The 21,530-nt window shown below is 46.6% G+C and overlaps 1 protein-coding gene across 2 annotated transcripts in view; it reads right to left on the minus strand.

Moving 5' to 3' along the window:
• Positions 1-21,530, minus strand: part of MATN2 (matrilin 2) — a 192,502-nt gene that overhangs the window by 115,128 nt on the left and 55,844 nt on the right. For both annotated transcript variants that reach the window (XM_077270918.1, XM_077270919.1), the window contains exon 3: positions 4,638-5,207. In XM_077270918.1, coding sequence (XP_077127033.1) covers positions 4,638-5,207 — 570 coding nt within the window. The remainder of the gene's footprint in view (positions 1-4,637; positions 5,208-21,530) is intronic.

The following is a 21,530-nucleotide window of genomic DNA, read 5'->3' on the forward strand; positions in this document are numbered from 1 at the left end:
GAACTTGCAGCAGAATGTCTGCCGCCTGTAGCTCCTCCTCTTTCCCTCTCCATAGAATTTTAAAAGCACCAACTGTCATGTTCCATCTGAGTATTCCAACTCCATAACTAGACTGGGAGTGTCGGACAATTGAGACTCTTGATTCTATGGATGTCTCTATGTGCCAGTACTCAAAAAGAGATATTATCAGATAGCTTGACTCGACTGCAGAAGGCATGTATGAAGGTTCCAGAAGATTTATTTTCAAGCTGAATACTTGTAGTTTTGCACAATTATAGTAGCAACAGCTGCAGTGGGTAACAAATGAACCACAGCTGCAAGACATGAGGTTCTTACAGGGAATCTGTCACCCCAAAATTGGCCTATAAACTAAGGCCACCGGCATCAGGGGCTTATCTACAGCATTCTGTAATGCTGTAGATAAGCCCCCGATGTATCCTGAAAGATAGGAAAAACAGGTTATATTATACTCACCCAGGGGCGGTCCCGGTGCAGTCCGGTCCGATGGGTGTCATGGTCCGGGTCTGGAGCCTCCCATCTTCGTACGATGTCGTCCTCTTCTTTTCTTCCTGCCGCAGCTCCGGAGCAGGCGTACTTTGTCTGCGCTGTTGAGGGCAGAGCAAAATTCTGCAGTGCGTAGGCGCTGGGAAAGGTCAGAGAGGCCCAGCGCCGGCGCACTGCAGTACTTTGCTCTGCCCTCAACAGGGCAAATCAGTAAGCCTACACCGGATCCGCAGCATGAAGACAAGAAGAGGACGTCATCGCAAAAAGATGGGAGGCCCCGGACCAGACCGCGAAGCCCATCGGACCTGAACCAGACCGCTGCGGGACCGCCCCTGGGTGAGTAGAATATAACCTGTTTTTCTTATCTTTCAGGATACATCGGGGGCTTATCTACAGCATTACAGAATGCTGTAGATAAGCCCCTGATGCTGGTGGCCTTAGTTTATAGACAAACTACTAAAATGCAAACCTTATGGCATAACAACGCAACAGCAACAATACAAGATAATACCTTGTCCTCAATTTGTAGAACATGACACTCATAAATGGGAAAATCTGTCTTCACCGACTACAGATTTTACCTGTAATATGAGAGCGAAAAATCAGCCTAGGAGAAACAAGATGATTTTCTGATAAGATGTATTACATTATTTTGATGTCTACTCTTAATGTATGAGATACAAATTAAAATAGTTACTCTTTACGTTTCTGATATCAAGTGCAATCACTAAAAAAGAAGTACATATTTTACCAAACATATTACACAGAAGTGATGGCCACAATGTATCTCCCACCTGTAAACCTTGCTGCCTACCGGGGGTAGCCGAGACCCTGGAGAACACTATCAAGGCCAAATTTTCTGGTGTCTGGTCATGTGATTGCCGTTATTCAGAAACAGCGATCACAAAAAAAAAGTGTGCCAGCTGTTTCAATGATTTTTCTCTCTTCTGACATGCATGTCACCTGCATCTTAAAAACATCTCCAGAATCCAACCTTTTCTCACCTTTGAAACTGCTAAGACTCTTACTGTCGCTCTTATACATTCTCGTCTGGACTACTGCAACTCTCTTCTGATCGGTCTCCCTATTACCAAACTTTTTCCTCTCCAATCCATCTTGAATGCGGCAGCCAGGGTCATATTTCTGTCCAACCGCTTCACCGATGCCTCCATCTTGTGCCAGTCATTACACTGGCTACCCATTCGCTACAGGGTCCAGTATAAACTCATCTCTCACCCACAAAGCCCTCCACAGTTCTGCACCGCCTTATATCTCCCCTCTCATCACTGTCTATTGCCCTACACGTGCCCTCCATTCTACAAATGACCTAAAGGTACCTTCACACTAAACAACTTTACAACGAGAACGACAACGATCCGTGACGTTGCAGCGTCCTGGATAGCGATCTCGTTGTGTTTGACACGCAGCAGCGATCTGGATCCCGCTGTGATATCGCTGGTCGGAGCTAGAGGTCCAGAACTTTATTTGGTCATCAGGTCGGCGTGTATCGTCATGTTTGACAGCAAAAGCAATGATGCCAGCAATGCTTTACATGGAGCTAACGACCTGCGAGAACGAGAGGTGAGTCACCGTTACGTCACTGGATCGCTCCTGCATCGTTCTGGAGCTGCTGTGTTTGACGTCTCTACAGCGACCTAAACAGCGACGCTCTAGCGATCGGCTCGTTCTCTATATCGCTGCAGCGTCGCTAAGTGTGACGGTACCTTTAGGCTAACATCCCCCGTAATCCCAACCTCGCACCTCCGTCTCCAAGACTTCTCTCGTGCTGCGCCAGCTCTCTGGAATGCACTTCCCCAGACGATCAGACTGATACCTAGCCCCGACCTATTCAAGTGCGCTTTAAAAACCCATCTCTTCAAACAAGCCTACCACATCAACTACTCGGTAAACTAACTTTGCCCTGTTCCTGCAGCGCCCCAGAGTCCTGGTCGTTGCAGTATTGTCGCTCTGCCGCTAAGGGGAGTGATGGTACGTCTGATGGCACTAAAGGAGTTCACCTGACCAGGTATCACAGTCACACATTACACTTCACACTCTGGCCACCAGGGGGAGCAAAAGGTTCTATGTATTAGGCCACTCCTCACACTCTGGTAAAACTGGGGGTTGGATAGGAAGTTAGAGAGAAGCTGACTGGGTTTTGCCCAAGTAACATCTAGTGAGAGAAGAGGTTGCTTGGAAGGACTCAGGGAGGTCCCTGTCAGGGGTGGGATCCTGACAGTGGCCAAGCACAGGACAGATCGTTACGGAGCCATGCCTGCACCTCATTGCGGCTGCATCTTAAGAAAGGACACGAAGCGAAGTATATTGTGGAGAAGTGAGAAACGAGATCACAGCACAAAGGCGATAGAACCAGAAGGAGATCGGCAACATCCTTCTGAGGCGCGTAGCCGGCGGCCGGAATGCCGAGGAAGTAATAGGCTCTACGCATTACTTTGAACTACGGCAGGGCAGTTAACTCTAGGTTGGCTGTCTCACCTTTACACCTAATGAAGACAACGGAGGCAATTGTGGGAGAGGGGCGTCTCTAGGGTCCCTATAAAATAACTCCAGGCCTACCCCGTCATACGGGTGTGTCCTATCCATATCATCTGGGGGACGGAGAGAAAGAACAGAAACATACACGACAGTTGTGAGGACTATCCCGTGGTGCTCAGCAGGGAAGTACTACAACACCCAGGCGCTAGTAGGTAGGCACTGATTTCCACCTGCAAAGGGAACTCTGGATGTGCCTTCGGACCGGCCGGTCTCAGCCAGCCCTGTTAGCAGTGCTCTGGATTGAGGATGCCGAAGCCTTCAGTAAAAAGGTAAAGAGACTGCAACCCTGTGTCCTCGTTATTTACTGCGACCTACACCATCACCTACATCTTTAATTGGGCGCCCCTTAGCAGGGCCACGGACCGGGTCGGGCCACCGTGACATCCCCAGAACCGAGAGACCCGGTACCGAGTACCCCGCTGCCCTGCGTTTGGGGGCCGCACCATTCCCTCCTTCCAAATATTATTCTGAATCTGCACCCTACTATTCATCTGTCTCCACACCCTCCATGCACATGATAACTGCACTTGATACTTGACTATTGCACTTAAACACACGGGCTGATGACCGGATCATGCAGTTTTATATGAAAATCCCTATTTATTATAATTACCAGACCTGAAATAACAAGCACTTTTCACCTATTGTGTCCCCCCATTTCCTTGTAGATTGTAAGCTTGTGAGCAGGGACCTCACTCCTAATGTCACTGTTTAAATTGTCTTAACTTGTATTGAATTTGTCTGTACATGCCCCCGCTTAATTGTAAAGTGTTGCGGAATATGTTGGCGCTATATAAATAAAAATGATTATTATTATTATTATTAGATACATTGAACACCAGTTCAAGAAGCCCTGACGCGCGTTTCGTGTAAGCTTCTTCCTTGGGGGAGTTATTGTACACGTTAACAGGGTATTTTTACTGCCTAGTAACTGATATACTTTTTTGGTATCTACTCCTTCATACTATCAGTATTTATTTATATGAGCGATTGTTGTGCCATTATACTATGATTAATGGGTGGGCTAGAGTTCAGTTTAGGTTTTCTATGGATTTCTTGATCACTTTTTTGTGCAAAAGCTATTACTCCATATATTTCCCTAGAAATACCTTTAACATTTTTGAATACCAATTGCAATTCTTGAATTGGTGTTAATTTATCTACACATGATATTTTTTCTATTTGGCATGTGCTTCCGTTTTTTTGTAGGAATTGATTAATTGCAAGTGCCATTTATTAGGCCGATCTTTTTGGTAAAACTGATACAATCCAAGTATGGAAAATGGACAGTTTTGCACACTGTCATCTGAACCTGGAGTTAAAAGTAGTCAGATGGTACCACTAGTAAGAGAAATGTTACAATTAAGTGCGGGTGAATGTACTGACTGCTGGGGCCCCTTTTTAGACATGTGGTGTGCAACTGTGCAGGACTCTGCCTGCCGTGGATCTTAACCTTCGGGTAACAGAAATGAGGACTCCAGTATATGGGTCCTACTTTTTGGATAAACAAGCCCCTTTATTTCCTGGATCCATGTATCCATATTAGTAACAAAATATTTAGATTTATAGGTTCTTACCGCAAAGTTTATTCTGGAACACAGATGTCAATGTTTCAATCTGGCTGAAATTGGCCACCAAGAAGACATGTTCGTCGTGAGGTTCGCTTCCAATGGATTTCAAGGTTTGCATATCCACCCGGCCCACCCCAATTGCAAAAATCAAGATTCCAGCATTCCTGGCTTTTGCAGAAATTTCAGATACAGGATCCTGAGGTCTGCCATCGGTCACAATCATGGCAATCCTTGGTACATACATGTCTGCAGGACGCGCACCCTCAGACTCAGAAAATGCAATGTTCATAGCATATTGCAGCGCCAGACCAGTCATGGTGCCAGTGGCTAGGTGCATCATCCTCTTGACGGCACGTTCAATGTCAGATTTTTTTTTGTATGTTTTCAAAGAAAACTCATTTTTCACTGTACTGCCATATTGTAATAAGCCCACCCTAGTTGTGTCTTGGCCAATGTCAAGGAATTTTAACACAGTGATGAGAAATTCTTTTACTTTTTCAAAGTCATATGGACGGACACTTCGGGAACTGTCAATGATGAAGACGAGATCCAGCGGTTTGTTGTGGCAGGCTTCTCCTGTAAAATAAAACAAGGTCAAAATGGAAATAATCCAAAGGAAAAGGATCATGATATTCATTTGCTGCAATGACGTGTTTAGAGGCATCAGGTGGTCAGGTGTTTTAGGTTTTTTGAATGTGCCATGCAATATGAAAATTGCAATATTGCATTGTGACAACACATCCAATAATCGGCAATTCACAAAATCATCACAACCAAACCTGAAGGATGCAAAAAACAAAAAAACAAATCTGTAAGAGTTTTGTTCACATATGACATTACCATCATAAAAGGCAATGCAAGTTGTGTGTGACTGCAACTTACTTGCAACTCTTCTGTGATCTATTTTTTTGCAGACATGTTTTTGGTTGCGTGACTCCTCCTTTGGTAGTCACTGGCTATGTACACACAGAGTATTTTTTTTTACTAATGTTTATTAAAGGAAACTGATCAGAACCTCCAAGTTTTTGAGGAGTTTTGCATTTTTGAGAAGGCTTTGAAGAGTTTCCTCTCGGTTTCTGCTCCAAAAACACTTAAGCTCCATGCGCACATAGTCGGTGGCACACATCTTTTTAAGATAAAGCCTATCTAAAACCGTTCAAAAGAATGAACATATGCATTTCTATGTAAAAACGGCTCGCTGTGTGGATGTTCAGGCTTTTGACCGTCTTCTAACTACATCAGGTTTCTAAAAACTCCAAGCAGTTAAAAGGAGGAGTGACCGGTCAGCTTTACTGGTGTTTTCCACTCTGAAGACGCTCTCAACTTTATACAACCCCTGGCAAAAATTATGGAATCACCGGCCTTGGAGGATGTTCATGTCCAAAGATGTCCAAGATGTCCAAACTCTCGTTTTGGAGCCATGATTCATATCAGTCCACTTGGTGCAACAGCTCTCCAAGGAGTGATCACTCCTTCTTAGATGCAGAATAACAAGCAGATCTAATTTGATGCAGGTGTTAGTTTTGGGTATGAAAATTTACAGGGTGATTCCATACTTTTTTCCTCAGAATTGAGTGATTCCATAATTTTTTCCCTATGCTTGGTTAAAAAAAGTAACCATTACTGACTACCACATTTTTTGTTCTTGATTTCTTTTAGTGTTTCTTAAAGCCAGAAAGTTGCCATTTGAAATGACTTTAGTTTTGTGCCATGTCTGTGATCTGCTTTTTTTCTACAAAATTAAACAACTGAATGAACATTCTCCAAGGCCGGTGATTCCATAATTTTTGCCAGCGGTTGGTAATACAAGTCATTGGGAAAGCTCAAAAGATGCCCATAAGACGGCCAGACTTTTTTGGAGCGTTTTGCAATAATTTTTGCTTAAAAAAAGTTAGATGTTTCTTCATTATTCAATGTAGTGGAAAAAGTGACAGTAAAAAAGACATCCCAAGAACTATTACAAAAACCCTCCAAAAAACTACCGGCGGCCAAATCCATAGGAAAAACCCTCAGGAAACAACTGGAGAAATGACCTAAAAAAACGCTTCAGTAAAAAAAAAAAAACTCCAGAGTTTCTTGATGCATCTTATGCTTGAAAAGCTTGTTGGCTTTGCCCGAGACGTTCTGTGTACGTAGTCTTAAGGGCAATTTACACTGTAATAAAACCTTGAAGGAGCTCTGTTAAAAACGCTAGTTTCAAGATTATGTTGCTGTATAAACAGGTTGCCAAGAAAAATACTTGTTCATCACTGAAATTATCCTTAATGTGTCATAAAAAAAAAATCATCTTTCTTGGCACATCTTGCTGTGTAAACAGGACTCGCACTGCCGAGAACCATGGCAGCCTCGGTGCACTAAAAAATCTAGTGTAGATCACTCGGTGTGCATCGTTTGGCTTGGTCTTCCTGAGTAAACACGACTCGCACCGCCGAGAACCATGGTAGCCTATGTGCACTGAGCAATCTAGTCTAGATAACTCAGTTTGCATTGCTTGGTTTGGTCTGACTGTGTAAACAGGAATCGCACTGCTGAGAACAATGGCAGCCTATGTGCACTGAGCAATCTAGTGTAGATCACTCGGTGTGCACCGTTTGGATTGGTCTTCCTTTGTAAACAGGACTTGCACCACCGAGAATCATGGCAGCCTTCGAGCACTGAGCAATCTAGTGTAGATCACTCGGTGTGCATCGTTTGGTTTGGTCTGCCTGTGTAAACAGGACTCTCACCGCCAAGAACCATGGCAGCCTATGTGCCCTGGGCAATCTATTCTAGATATCTCGATGTGCATTGTCTGGTTTGGTCTGACTGTGTAAACAGGACTCGCACCGCCGAGAAGCATGGCAGCCTATGTGCACTGAGCAATCTTGTCTAGATCACTCAGTGTGCATCGTTTGGTTTGGTCTGACTGTGTAAACAGGACTTGCACCGCCGAGAAGCATGGCAGCCTATGTGTGCACTGAGCAATCTTGTCTAGATCACTCAGTGTGCATCCTTTGGTTTGGTCTGATTGTGTAAACAGGACTCGCACCGCCGAGAAGCATGGCAGCCTATGTGCACTGAGCAATGTAGTCTAGATCACTCGGGGTGCATCGTTTGGTTTGGTCTGACTGTGTAAACACGACTCGCACCGCTGAGAACTGTCAAGAGCCCTGCTGCAGACTTACAGCAGGAGTCTGTGCATGTGTTAAAGAAGGACAGAGAGAGAGTAAGGAGCGCGGCGGTGAGCTTACCTGCCGGAGGGCAGGACCTGAAACACGTGACCTCTGGGGGGAGTGGACGGAGGCGGTGCCAGATGCCGAGTAGCGGCGGTGACCGGCAAAGCTGGAGAGTAGTATGAACGTGCCGAAGTCAAGCCGGGAGATCGATGAAGTACCAAAAAAGGGTGAGACGTAAGCATTTTCGAGACGCAGCAAAAGGTTGGGGAGCCGAAGATACTGGTGCAGTACAAACGGGGCACACAGGAGGGAAGTTAGAGTTCCAAGCCAAAGGTCAGAACCAGAAACAGACAACTAGCACACGGCATAAGGAAAAGCACAGAACGAGAAACAGACCAAGTCGCACACAAGCAAGCAATCTGACAAAACAGTATGCAAGCACACGAGGGGTCGGACACACAACCAAGACAGATGTATCACTGACAAGGATCCCCAGATGAAGGCGGGTAAATATAGCCCTCCCCAAACCAAAAGGAGGCTATACAAATTAACCCCAAGAGGACAAGGAAGGAACCCTGTCCACAACCATGACAGAACCATGACAGCCTAAGTGCACTGAGCAATCTATTCTAGATCACTTGGTGTGCATCGTTTAGTTTGGTCTGACTGTGTAAACAGGCATTCAAACGACCACCGATAGATAAAAGTTTACCGATCGGCGGTCATTTTGTGCAACAAGTCAGTCAGTCTAAACAAACCCTTACAAAAGAGGAAAAAAGACTTTGGCCTTATTTTCACTTTATCTTCACACGTATCTGATCAGTAATTATATGAATTGTACTTTTCCTCTTACTTGAATCTACGTCTGATTTTGGCTTTTAAAGAAAAAAAAAGATGAAAATATATGGATGAAATGCTGAAGTGTGAATACGTCCCTGTTATTGGGAAATGCTCTATTTCTCCAGCTCGTTAGATCGTTCTATAGATGATGATATTATACAGGGACTGAATTGCTAATGTCTTCGTTCGCATTGACGCCAGCTGCAGCGATTATCGCAAACCACAGAAATAAACTCTACAGATAATCTCAGCTCCCATTAAAAACGATAAAAGAAATGATTTGGTCCCATAGAAAAGATTACGACTAATTATAAAGGATTATGAGAGTTATTTGTAAAGAAACGACTAGAGATTTTGCTTCTTTTATAGAGCGGGAGTCTCTGGGGGGTTAAAAGGAAATGGTCTTGCGGCAATGTAGGAGGGCTGTACGAGTGCACGAACACAAAGAATAGATGCCGGGCATTAAACATAGTGCATTTGTATCCAGGCCGTTAGGACATGCTAGGAGTTGTAGTTTCCTAGCAAGCCGCACATTGCAAAATATTGCTATACACATATGGGCAGTTGTAATTAAGTAAATGTCTGCAGTCATTCATTATAATGGGTGACAGATAGCGTAATATCGAGCTCTTTTTAAAGGCACGTAATGGATGAGGTCTCTCTTGACTTTTTTCAAGTCAACTCAATTTCTCCAACTTCTCAATGTTCCTTTCTGTTCTTCAGCCATAAGGGGGTAACAGCCTGAGAGCAACACTAAAAATCCTGTATCTATGCAGTATGGCATTATTACTATAAATGACAGCTAGGGGGTGATACTGCAAATTTTAAATTCCAGCCCTGGAGCTTCAGTTTAAAGGAGTATGCTGCAGGAGCAAGGAGGGCCTTTCTCAGTGAGGTACCGTTGTGCTCAAAAGTTTACATACCCCGGCAGGATTTTTGCTTTCTTGGCCTTTTTTCAGAGAATATGAATGATAACACCAAAACTTTTTCTCCACTCATGGTTAGTGGTTGGGTGAAGCCATTTATTGTCAAACTACTGTGTTTTCTCTTTTTAAATCATAATGATGCAGCGCCCCAGAGTCCTGGTCGTTGCAGTACTGTAGCTCCGCCACTAAGGGGGGCTATGGTACCTCTGATGGCACTGAAGGAGTTCATCTGACCAGGTATCACAGACACCAATACATTTCACAGTCTGGCCTCCAGGGGGAGCTAAGGGTTCTATTTATTAGGCCACTCCTCACAGTCTGGTAAAACTGGGGGTTAGGCAGGAAGTTAGACAGAAAGCTGGCTGGGTTGGAACCAGGCAACACCTTGTGGCAGAGGGTGTTGTAGGGGAAGATTCAGAGGGGTCCCTGTCAGGGGTGGGATCCTGTCAGAGGCCTAGCGAACAGAGAGAACGTTACGGGACCGCGCCTGCACGATATAGCAGCGGTACCCCAAGAAAAGATAAGAAGCGAGATTTATTGTGCTGAGTGAGAAACGAGATCAACGCAACAAGGAGAATACCAGTAGGAGTCGTGCTGTAAGACGAGGCAACATCCTATTGAGGCGCATAACCGGTGGCCGGAATGCCGAGGAAGTATAGAGCTCCAAGCCAAACTTCAAACCTATGGCAGGACAGTCAGTTACAGGCGGGCTGTCTCACCCAGACCCAGGAAGACACAGGGGGGTAACAACAGGAGTGGGGCGACGCAAGAGTCCCGGAAGAGCTCCGAGCCTCCCGTCATACGGGTGCGTTCTAACCGTAAGATCAGGGGGACGTAGAGGGAGAACATCAGAATCGAGTTGTGAGGGAACACGAGAAACAGACACAACAGTTGTGGGGTACTATCCCGTAAGCACAGCAGGGGAGGACCACAACACAAGCGCAGGAAGCTAGGAACAGATTTCCACCTGCAAAGGGAACTCTGGAGGTGCCATCGGACCGGCCGGGCTTGCGCAGCCCTGTTAACCGTATTCCGGATTGAGGACTCAGAAGCCTTCAGTAAAGAGGTAAAGAGACTGCAACCTGGTGTCCTCGTTATTTACTGCACCGCACCTCCACCACCATCCACATCTATTATTGTACGCCCCTCAGCAGGGTCACGGACCGGGTCTAGCCACCGTGACAACCCCAGAGCAGAGACTCAGAGGCCCGGTACCGGGTACCCCTCGGCCCTGCGGCAGTGGGGGCGCTACAACTTGGCGTCACGAACAGGATCTACTTAAGCCTGAAGAATCGGGTCATGTGTGCCTTGGAACTGTGATTTATTATACTTGGACTGTGATTTATTGCAAAGACTGTGCCGCGCCACTTGCCGCCAAAATCCGCCATTACAGCGCTGAGGAGAGCGCAGGAGAAGAAGAGGGGCGTGGAGTGGGCGTAGAACAGCTGGAGAGCGCGAACGACCATGGCCGCCCAGTCTAAATATTTCTGTGTCCTGAGGACGTGTCCGTCAGCAGCCGAGGTCCGCCTCCTCATTCTCTTTGGAGGATGGAGACCATGGAGACGGGGCCGCCCACGAAAGAGACTGCGGGAAGAGGACACCAGAGAGGAAGCGAAAATGGCGACGCCGGGAGCACCGCGTGGGAACGACCTGACTCAGCGAGAGGCTGCACAACCCGACACAGCCCCGGACACGCCATCGTTGCGGGAATTGACCCTTGCGGAGCTACCGATAGGCCGACCCCCATGGCCGATGTCCGAGGAGTGTGCGGCTGCAGCCGAGGCCCGGCAGGTAGCCTACCGCCTGGAAGCCGATGCCCGTGTGATCGCTCGGCTGGGCCAACCTACGGAGGTCCGCCTGTCTCCGGTGTCCCCCGCTTCTTTTATCCCGACCACGGCGGAGTGTGAGCTGCAGGCACAGGGCCTGAGGATCCTGCCGGAGGCGGAGCACCTGCAGCACCTGATGACAGCGTGGCGGAACAGACCCCAACCGGCAGCCCAGGTCGATCTGAGGAGCATCGAGGAGGTTCCACCGTCACACTGGGGTGTAGTAATATCCTTTAACTCCCGGAAAGGAAGGGGAGTTATCCAGGAGATCGGGGAGCCACTGCAGGTCCGTGTGGATCGGGAAGAAGTGGAGCCCTGCGGGGGAAGGTACGATTCCGACCTGGAGCCTGGCGATGCAGTGACCTACACCCGGTGGAGGAGGGAAGCTGGCGAAACTGGCTGGATAGCTCGAGGCGTCCAGCGGTGCGTCGCCCTCCAGGCTGCTGCCGGAACGCCGGAGGACGAGCCTTCTGCAGGGAAGGTGCCGGAGCCCGTCCCCGCGGAACCTCAGGAGGTCCGGGTCCACCGCGTGCCTCTGGGTCGCGCTCGCCCACAAGCAAGGAGGGCATCCCGCAGAGGGGTCCTGTCGCTGCTGGAGCCAGGACCGGCCCTTGCTACACCAAGGCGACCCGTTGGCCGGGTGAGGCCTGGAAGAAGACCACCCCCTGCACAGCTACAAGATGAGTAAGCAAAAATGCTTTATTGATTGTACATAGTTAATTGTTTTCACTGTTTTGCTGCTAAAACCCGTCCAGGGTTAACTCTTAAAGGGATCCCTTTGTTGACCCGGGATCCCTATTGTTTTTGTTTGTTTTCTACTTTTTCGCACGAGTTATCAAAGGACTGCCGAATCATGGACGGTGAATGATTCAAAAACTGATCTTGTAAATAGTTTGCACCTTCTTAAAGGTGCTCTCTACTGGTTTTATAAGCGAAAGGGACTCTTTGCAAAGACACTGGTCGCAGAACCAGCATCGGAGTCCTTACTGCAAACAGACTTGCAGCTTGAGAAGTTGCACTACCTCATAGAGACTTGGTCCCCTCTTAAAGGGGATGTTCCTTAAAAGCACTTAAAGAATGATGATGTTTTGAAAGAAAGTACTGATAATGCTGATATGTAAAAGTTATATGTAGCTAACTGGTTGATTGTAAGAAATGTTTAATAATGTTAATAGAAGAATGAGGACAGGAAGTGAACCCGTAGGGGTTAGTGGTGAGTCCTCTTAGGAGCCATATAGAGATGGCTCAGTGATCTTGAACTGAAAGAAAAATGATATGTTCTATACTGTGTATATTAGTGGAAGGACAGTCAGTAGGCCCGGGCGGAAAGGGGCGGTCCTGTATAGAAAGGAGAGGCAGTAGGTCTGGAGCAGTTAGGACAGGCGGTCCTGCAGACATAAAAGAAGGAGAATGCATAAAAGTTAATTAGCCTTATATGTGATATAAGAAGGTCTTTTGTCATGATTCCCCAATGTCATGGGAACATCAGAAGCACAAAATAACAGACTAGCTCTCGGGTGATGGAAACTCAAGCTGACCGTGACCTAAATCTACCACACAACTAACAGTAGCCAGGGAGCATTCCTACGGCTGCCTAAATGCCACGCGCCAGCCGGAGAACTAACTACGCCTGGAAGAGGAAGGAACAGACCTGGCTTACCTCTAGTGAAATTCCCCAAAGATGATAGTAGCCCCCACATATATTAACGGTGAGTTCAGAGGAAAAGACATACACAGTATGAAGGTAGATTTAGCAAAGCGAGGTCCACTTACTAGATAGAGGAAGGATACAAAAGAGGACTTCACGGTCAGCTGAAAAACCCTTTCAAAAACCCATCCTGAGATTACTTTAAGACTCCTGTGTCAACTCATGACACTGAGTGGCAATTTCAGTCCACAAGAGCTTCCAGTAACAGGGAATGACAAAACTGTAAACTGGACAAAAAATACAAAACAAAAAGGACAAGAGTCCACTTAGCTGATCAGCAGACTAGTAGCAGGAACATGCAACTGAATGACTCAGGTTACAATGATGACCGGCAAGGAAGTGACTGGAGAGCAAGGCTAAATAGGGAACTCCCAAAACTGATGGAAACAGGTGAGCTGAGGGAGAAAAGCATACACAAGCCTCCAGTACCACCAGCCACCACCAGGGGAGCCCAAAAAGCGGATCACAACAGTACCCCCCCCTTAAGGAGGGGGCACCGAACCCTCACAAGAACCGCCAGGGCGACCTGGATGAGCCCTATGAAAGGCACGAACCAAATCCGAGGCATGAACATCAGAGGCAGTTACCCAAGAATTATCTTCCTGACCATAGCCCTTCCACTTAACCAGATACTGGAGTCTCCGCCTGGAAATACGGGAGTCCAAGATCTTCTCTATAACGTACTCCAATTCACCCTCAACCAGCACAGGAGCAGGAGGCTCAGCAGAAGGAACCACCGGCACCTCATATCTCCGCAACAACGACCGATGGAACACATTATGGATAGCGAAAGATGCCGGGAGGTCCAAACGAAAGGAAACAGGGTTAATAATCTCCAAAATCCTATAGGGACCGATGAACCTAGGCTTAAATTTAGGAGAAGAAACCCTCATTGGGACAAAACGGGAAGACAACCACACCAAGTCCCCAACACGAAGGCGAGGACCAACCCGACGCTGGCGGTTAGCAAACCGCTGAGTCCTCTCCTGGGACAAATTCAAATTGTCCACCACTTGTCCCCAAATCCGATTCAACCGATCCACCACAGCATCTACTCCAGGACAATCCGAAGATTCCACCTGACCAGAAGAAAAACGGGGATGAAACCCCGAATTGCAAAAGAAAGGGGAAACCAAAGTGGCAGAACTAGCCCGATTATTAAGAGCAAACTCCGCCAACGGCAAAAAGGCAACCCAATCATCCTGATCCGCAGACACAAAACACCTCAAATACGTCTCCAAAGTTTGATTAGTTCGCTCCGTCTGGCCATTAGTCTGAGGATGGAAGGCAGACGAAAAAGACAAATCAATGCCCAACCTGGCACAGAATGCCCGCCAAAATCTAGAAACGAACTGGGTACCCCTATCAGAAACGATATTTTCAGGAATACCATGCAAGCGAACCACATTTTGAAAAAACAAAGGAACCAACTCAGACGAGGAAGGCAACTTCGGTAATGGCACCAAATGAACCATCTTAGAAAAACGGTCACACACCACCCAGATAACAGACATCCTCTGAGAGACAGGAAGATCCGAAATAAAGTCCATAGAGATGTGCGTCCAAGGCCTCTTTGGAATAGGCAAGGGCAACAACAACCCACTAGCCCTAGAACAACAAGGCTTGGCCCGAGCACACACATCACAAGACTGCACAAAAACACGCACATCTCGAGACAGAGATGGCCACCAGAAGGATCTAGCCACCAAATCCCTGGTACCAAAAATTCCAGGATGACCCGCCAGCGTAGAAGAATGAACCTCCGAGATGACTCTACTGGTCCAATCATCAGGAACAAACAGTCTACCAGGTGGACAGCGATCAGGTCTATCCGCCTGAAACTCTTGCAAAGCACGTCGCAGATCTGGGGAAATAGCGGATAATATCACCCCATCCTTAAGGATACCTGTAGGTTCCGAATCACCAGGGGAATCAGGCTCAAAACTCCTAGAAAGGGCATCCGCCTTCACATTCTTAGAACCTGGTAGATATGAGACCACAAAATTAAACCGAGAGAAAAACAACGACCAGCGCGCCTGTCTAGGATTCAGGCGCCTGGCAGACTCAAGGTAAATCAGATTCTTGTGATCAGTCAAAACCACCACCTGATGTCTAGCACCCTCAAGCCAATGACGCCACTCCTCAAATGCCCACTTCATGGCCAAAAGCTCCCGATTACCGACATCATAATTTCTTTCGGCGGCAGAAAATTTTCGAGAAAAGAACGCACAAGGTCTCATCACTGAGCAATCGGAACTTTTCTGCGACAAAACCGCCCCCGCTCCGATCTCGGAAGCATCGACCTCAACCTGAAAGGGGAGAGAGACATCGGGCTGGCGCAACACAGGGGCAGACGAAAAGCGGCGCTTAAGTTCCCGAAAGGCCTCCACAGCGGCAGAGGACCAATTGGCAACATCAGCACCCTTCTTAGTCAAATCCGTAAGAGGCTCAGCAACACCAGAAAAACCAGTTATAAATCGACGATAAAAATTAGCAAAGCCCAAGAATTTCTGAAGACCCTTTAGAGAAGTAGGCTGCGTCCAGTCACAAATAGCCCGAACCTTGACAGGGTCCATCTCAACAGAAGAAGGGGAAAAAATGTACCCCAAAAAAGAAATCTTTTGAACCCCAAAAACACACTTAGAACCCTTTACACACAGAGAATTCTCCCGCAAGACCTGAAAAACCCTCCTGACCTGCTGAACATGAGACTCCCAGTCCTCAGAAAAAAATCAAAATATCGTCCAAATACACAATCATAAATTTATCCAGATATTCACGGAAAATATCATGCATAAAGGACTGAAAAACTGAAGGTGCATTAGAAAGGCCGAAAGGCATCACCAAATACTCAAAGTGGCCCTCAGGCGTATTAAATGCGGTTTTCCACTCATCCCCTTGCTTAATTCGCACCAAATTATACGCCCCCCGGAGATCAATCTTGGAGAACCACTTAGCCCCCCTTATACGAGCAAACAAATCAGTAAGCAGCAGCAACGGATACTGATATTTGACTGTAATTTTATTCAGGAGTCGATAATCGATACAAGGCCTCAGCGAGCCATCCTTTTTAGAGACAAAGAAAAACCCAGCTCCTAAAGGTGACGAAGACGGACGAATATGTCCCTTTTCCAGGGACTCCTTAACATACTCTCGCATGGCAGCATGCTCAGGTACAGATAGGTTAAACAAACGACCCTTTGGAAATTTGCTGCCTGGAATCAGATCTATGGCGCAATCACACTCTCTGTGGGGAGGGAGAGAACCAATTTTAGGCTCCTCAAAAATATCCCCAAAATCCGACAAAAAAGCCGGAATCTCAGAGGGAATAGATGACGAGATAGAAACCAAAGGTATGTCCCCATGAGCCCCCCGACATCCCCAGCTTAACACAGACATAGTTTTCCAGTCCAGTACTGGGTTATGAGATTGTAACCATGGTAATCCAAGCACTAAAACATCATGTAGATTATGCAACACGAGGAAGCGAATCACCTCCTGATGGTCTGGAGTCATACGCATAGTCACTTGCGTCCAGAACTGTGGTCTATTACAAGCCAGAGGTGTAGAATCTATACCCTTTAGAGGTATAGGAACTTCCAGAGGCTCCAAATCAAACCCACAGCGCCTGGCGAAGGACCAATCCATGAGACTCAGAGCGGCGCCAGAGTCCACATAGGCATCCACGGTAATAACTGATAATGAACAAATCAGAGTTACAGACAGAAGAAATTTAGACTGTAAAGTGCCAATAGAAACAGACTTGTCAACCTTCCTAGTACGTTTAGAGCATGCTGATATAACATGCGCGGAATCACCACAGTAGAAGCACAAGCCATTTTTGCGCCTATAATTCTGCCGCTCGCTTCTTGACAGAATTCTGTCACATTGCATTTTCTCTGGCATCCCTTCAGAAGATACCGCCAAATGGTGCACAGGTTTGCGCTCCCGCAAACGCCGATCAATCTGAATCGCCATTGTCATGGACTCATTCAGACCTGTGGGCGTAGGAAACCCCACCATGACATCCTTAACGGCATCAGAAAGGCCCTCTCTGAAATTTGCCGCTAGGGCACACTCATTCCACTGAGTAAGCACAGACCATTTACGAAATTTTTGGCAGTATATCTCAGCTTCATCTTGCCCTTGAGACAGGGCTATTAAAGCTTTTTCAGCTTGAATCTCCAAATTAGGTTCCTCATACAGCAACCCTAAAGCCAGAAAAAACGCATCCACATTGAGCAACGCAGGATCCCCTGGTGTCAATGAAAATGCCCAATTTTGAGGGTCACCTCGCAGCAAAGAAATCACAATCTTAACCTGCTGAACAGGATCTCCAGAGGAGTGAGGTCTGAGAGAAAGGAATAATTTACAATTACATTTGAAATTCAGAAACCGAGATCTATCTCCGGAAAATACCTCTGGTGTAGGAATCTTAGGTTCAGAAATAGGAGTACGTATAACATAATCTTGTAAATCCTGAACCTTCGTAGCAAGATTATTAAAACCTGCAGCCAAACTCTGAGGGTCCATCCTTAAACCGGAGAGATCAGAGCCATTCAAGGGTTAGAAGGAGAGAAAGGCAAGGCTGTAAATAGAGCAGAAATACAACTGAGCCAACTAAGTAGCAAACATGAGAGGGAAAAAAAAAAAATTAAAAAAAAATCTACAGACTTCTTTTACTCTCCTTTCTTCTGCCAATTACTTTAACAGCGGCCGGTCATACTGTCATGATTCCCCAATGGCATGGGAACATCAGAAGCACAAAATAACAGACTAGCTCTCGGGTGATGGAAACTCAAGCTGACCGTGACCTAAATCTACCACACAACTAACAGTAGCCAGGGAGCATTCCTACGGCTGCCTAAATGCCACGCGCCAGCCGGAGAACTAACTACGCCTGGAAGAGGAAGGAACAGACCTGGCTTACCTCTAGTGAAATTCCCCAAAGATGATAGTAGCCCCCACATATATTAACGGTGAGTTCAGAGGAAAAGACATACACAGTATGAAGGTAGATTTAGCAAAGCGAGGTCCACTTACTAGATAGAGGAAGGATACAAAAGAGGACTTCACGGTCAGCTGAAAAACCCTTTCAAAAACCCATCCTGAGATTACTTTAAGACTCCTGTGTCAACTCATGACACAGGAGTGGCAATTTCAGTCCACAAGAGCTTCCAGTAACAGGGAATGACAAAACTGTAAACTGGACAAAAAATACAAAACAAAAAGGACAAGAGTCCACTTAGCTGATCAGCAGACTAGTAGCAGGAACATGCAACTGAATGACTCAGGTTACAATGATGACCGGCAAGGAAGTGACTGGAGAGCAAGGCTAAATAGGGAACTCCCAAAACTGATGGAAACAGGTGAGCTGAGGGAGAAAAGCACACACAAGCCTCCAGTACCACCAGCCACCACCAGGGGAGCCCAAAAAGCGGATCACAACAGTCTTTAGTGGATTTAGCGAGTACATCCTTAAAGGCAATGTTAAATTACTGTTCAAAGATTTTGCACTTAGTAGAATACCCGGTTGGGTAAGAAAAGTTATTTAAAATATTTAACCATGTTTGTAACGTTCAAGTGTCCTCACCTCCCATAAAGGGAAGCTCTGTTAAAAAGTTTACTTGTACTTGCATTTTCAAAATTGTATGTCTTTTTGCTGACATGTATTTTTGTTTTCTTCCCAGTCCAGGAGTACTGGATTTAACCGGGGGGGAGTGCAGCGCCCCAGAGTCCTGGTCGTTGCAGTACTGTAGCTCCGCCACTAAGGGGGGCTATGGTACGTCTGATGGCACTGAAGGAGTTCATCTGACCAGGTATCACAGACACCAATACATTTCACAGTCTGGCCTCCAGGGGGAGCTAAGGGTTCTATTTATTAGGCCACTCCTCACAGTCTGGTAAAACTGGGGGTTAGGCAGGAAGTTAGACAGAAAGCTGGCTGGGTTGGAACCAGGCAACACCTTGTGGCAGAGGGTGTTGTAGGGGAAGATTCAGAGGGGTCCCTGTCAGGGGTGGGATCCTGACAGAGGCCTAGCGAACAGAGAGAACGTTACGGGACCGCGCCTGCACGATATAGCGGCGGTACCCCAAGAAAGGATAAGAAGCGAGATTTATTGTGCTGAGTGAGAAACGAGATCAACGCAACAAAGAGAATACCAGTAGGAGTCGTGCTGTAAGACGAGGCAACATCCTATTGAGGCGCATAACCGGTGGCCGGAACGCCGAGGAAGTATAGAGCTCCAAGCCAAACTTCAAACCTACGGCAGGACAGTCAGTTACAGGCGGGCTGTCTCACCCAGACCCAGGAAGACACAGGGGGGTAACAACAGGAGTGGGGCGACGCAAGAGTCCCGGAAGAGCTCCGAGCCTCCCGTCATACGGGTGCGTTCTAACCGTAAGATCAGGGGGACGTAGAGGGAGAACATCAGAATCGAGTTGTGAGGGAACACGAGAAACAGACACAACAGTTTTGGGGTACTATCCTGTAAGCACAGCAGGGGAGGACCACAACACAAGCGCAGGAAGGTAGGAACAGATTTCCACCTGCAAAGGGAACTCTGGAGGTGCCATCGGACCGGCCGGGCTTGCGCAGCCCTGTTAACCGTATTCCGGATTGAGGACTCAGAAGCCTTCAGTAAAGAGGTAAAGAGACTGCAACCTGATGTCCTCGTTATTTACTGCACCGCACCTCCACCACCATCCACATCTATTATTGTATGCCCCTCAGCAGGGTCATGGACCGGGTCTAGCCACCGTGACAACCCCAGAGCAGAGACTCAGAGGCCCGGTACCGGGTACCCCTCGGCCCTGCGGCAGTGGGGGCGCTACAATGACAATCCAAAACATCCAAATTACCCTGATCAAAAGTTCACATACCCTGGTGATTTTGGCGTGATAACATGCAGAGAAGTTGACACAAATGGGTTTGAATGGCTACTAAAGGTAACATCCTCACCTGTGACCTGTTTACTTGCAATCAGTGTGTGTGCATAAAAGCTGAGTGAGTTTCTGGGATCCAGACAGACTCTTGCATCTTTCATCCAGCCACTGACGTTTCTGAATTGTGAGTCATAGGGAAAGCAAAAAAATTGTGAATGGATCTACGGGAAAAGGTAGTTGAACTGTATTAAAAAGGAAAGGGATACAAAAAGATATCCAAGGAATCGATAATGCCAGTCAGCAGCATTCAAACTGTGATTAACAAATGGAAAATCAGGGGCTCTGTAAAAACAAAACTACAGTCATGTAGACCAACAAAAATGTCATCCACAACTGCCAGGAAAATTGTTCGGATGCAAAGAAAAACACACAAATAACATCAGCTGAAATACAGGACTCTCTGAAAACTAGTGGTGTGGCTGTTTCAAGATGCACAATAAGGAGGAACTTGAAGAAAAATGGGCTGCATGGTCGAGTCGCCAGAAGAAAGCCATTACTGCGCAAATGCCACAAAGTATCTCACCTACAATACGCAAAACAGCACAGAGACAAGCCTCAAAACTTCAGGAACAATGTAATTTGGAAAGATGAGACCAAAATTTAACTTTTTGACCACAACCATAAATGTTACATTTGGAGAGAGGTCAACAAGGCCCATGATGAAAGGAACACCATTCCTACTGGAGGTGTATCGCTGGTGTTTTCGGGATGTGTGAGCTACAAAGGCACAGGAAACTTGGTCGAAGTTGAAGCAAAGATGAAAGCAGCACGTTATCAGCAAATACTGGTGGCAAATTTGCCATCATCAGCCCGGCAGCTGCGCATGGGACGTACTTGGACGTTCCAACATGATAACGATCCAAATCACAAGGCCAAGTCGACCTGTCATTGGCTACAGCAGAACAAAGTGAAGGTTGTGAAGAGGCCATCTCAGTCTCCTGATCTAAATATCATTGAGCCAGTCTGGGGAGATCTCCAGCGCGCAGTTCATGGTAGACAGCCCAGGAATTTACAGGAACTGGAGGCTTATTGCCAAGAAGAGTGGGCAGCTTTACCATCTGAGAAAATAAAGAACCTCATCCACAACTACTACAAAAGACTTCAAGCTGTCATTGATGTTAGAGGGGGCAATACACAGTATTAAGAAATGGGATATGTGAACTCTTGATCAGGGTCATTTGGATGTTTTGGATTGTCATTATGATTTAAAAAGAGAAAACACAGTAGTTTGACAATAAATGGCTTCACCCAACCACTAACCATGAGTGGAGAAAAAGTTTTGGTGTTATTCATATTCTCTGAAAAAAGGCCAAGAAAGCAAAAATTCTTCTAGGGTATGTAAACTTTTGAGTACAACTGTAGCTATTAATGCTTCCAAGGTATAAATTACACTGGGGTCCTAACGTATTATGCATTATACATACTCCCAGTCAGGACCTTTCTAGTGAACATGACTTCGCTCCATACACTTGTATTGAGCAAGGCCACAATCCTTCTAG

This window comes from Ranitomeya variabilis, chromosome 6 (assembly GCF_051348905.1).
Source record: "Ranitomeya variabilis isolate aRanVar5 chromosome 6, aRanVar5.hap1, whole genome shotgun sequence".
In the NCBI taxonomy this organism is placed as follows: Eukaryota; Metazoa; Chordata; class Amphibia; order Anura; family Dendrobatidae; genus Ranitomeya; species Ranitomeya variabilis.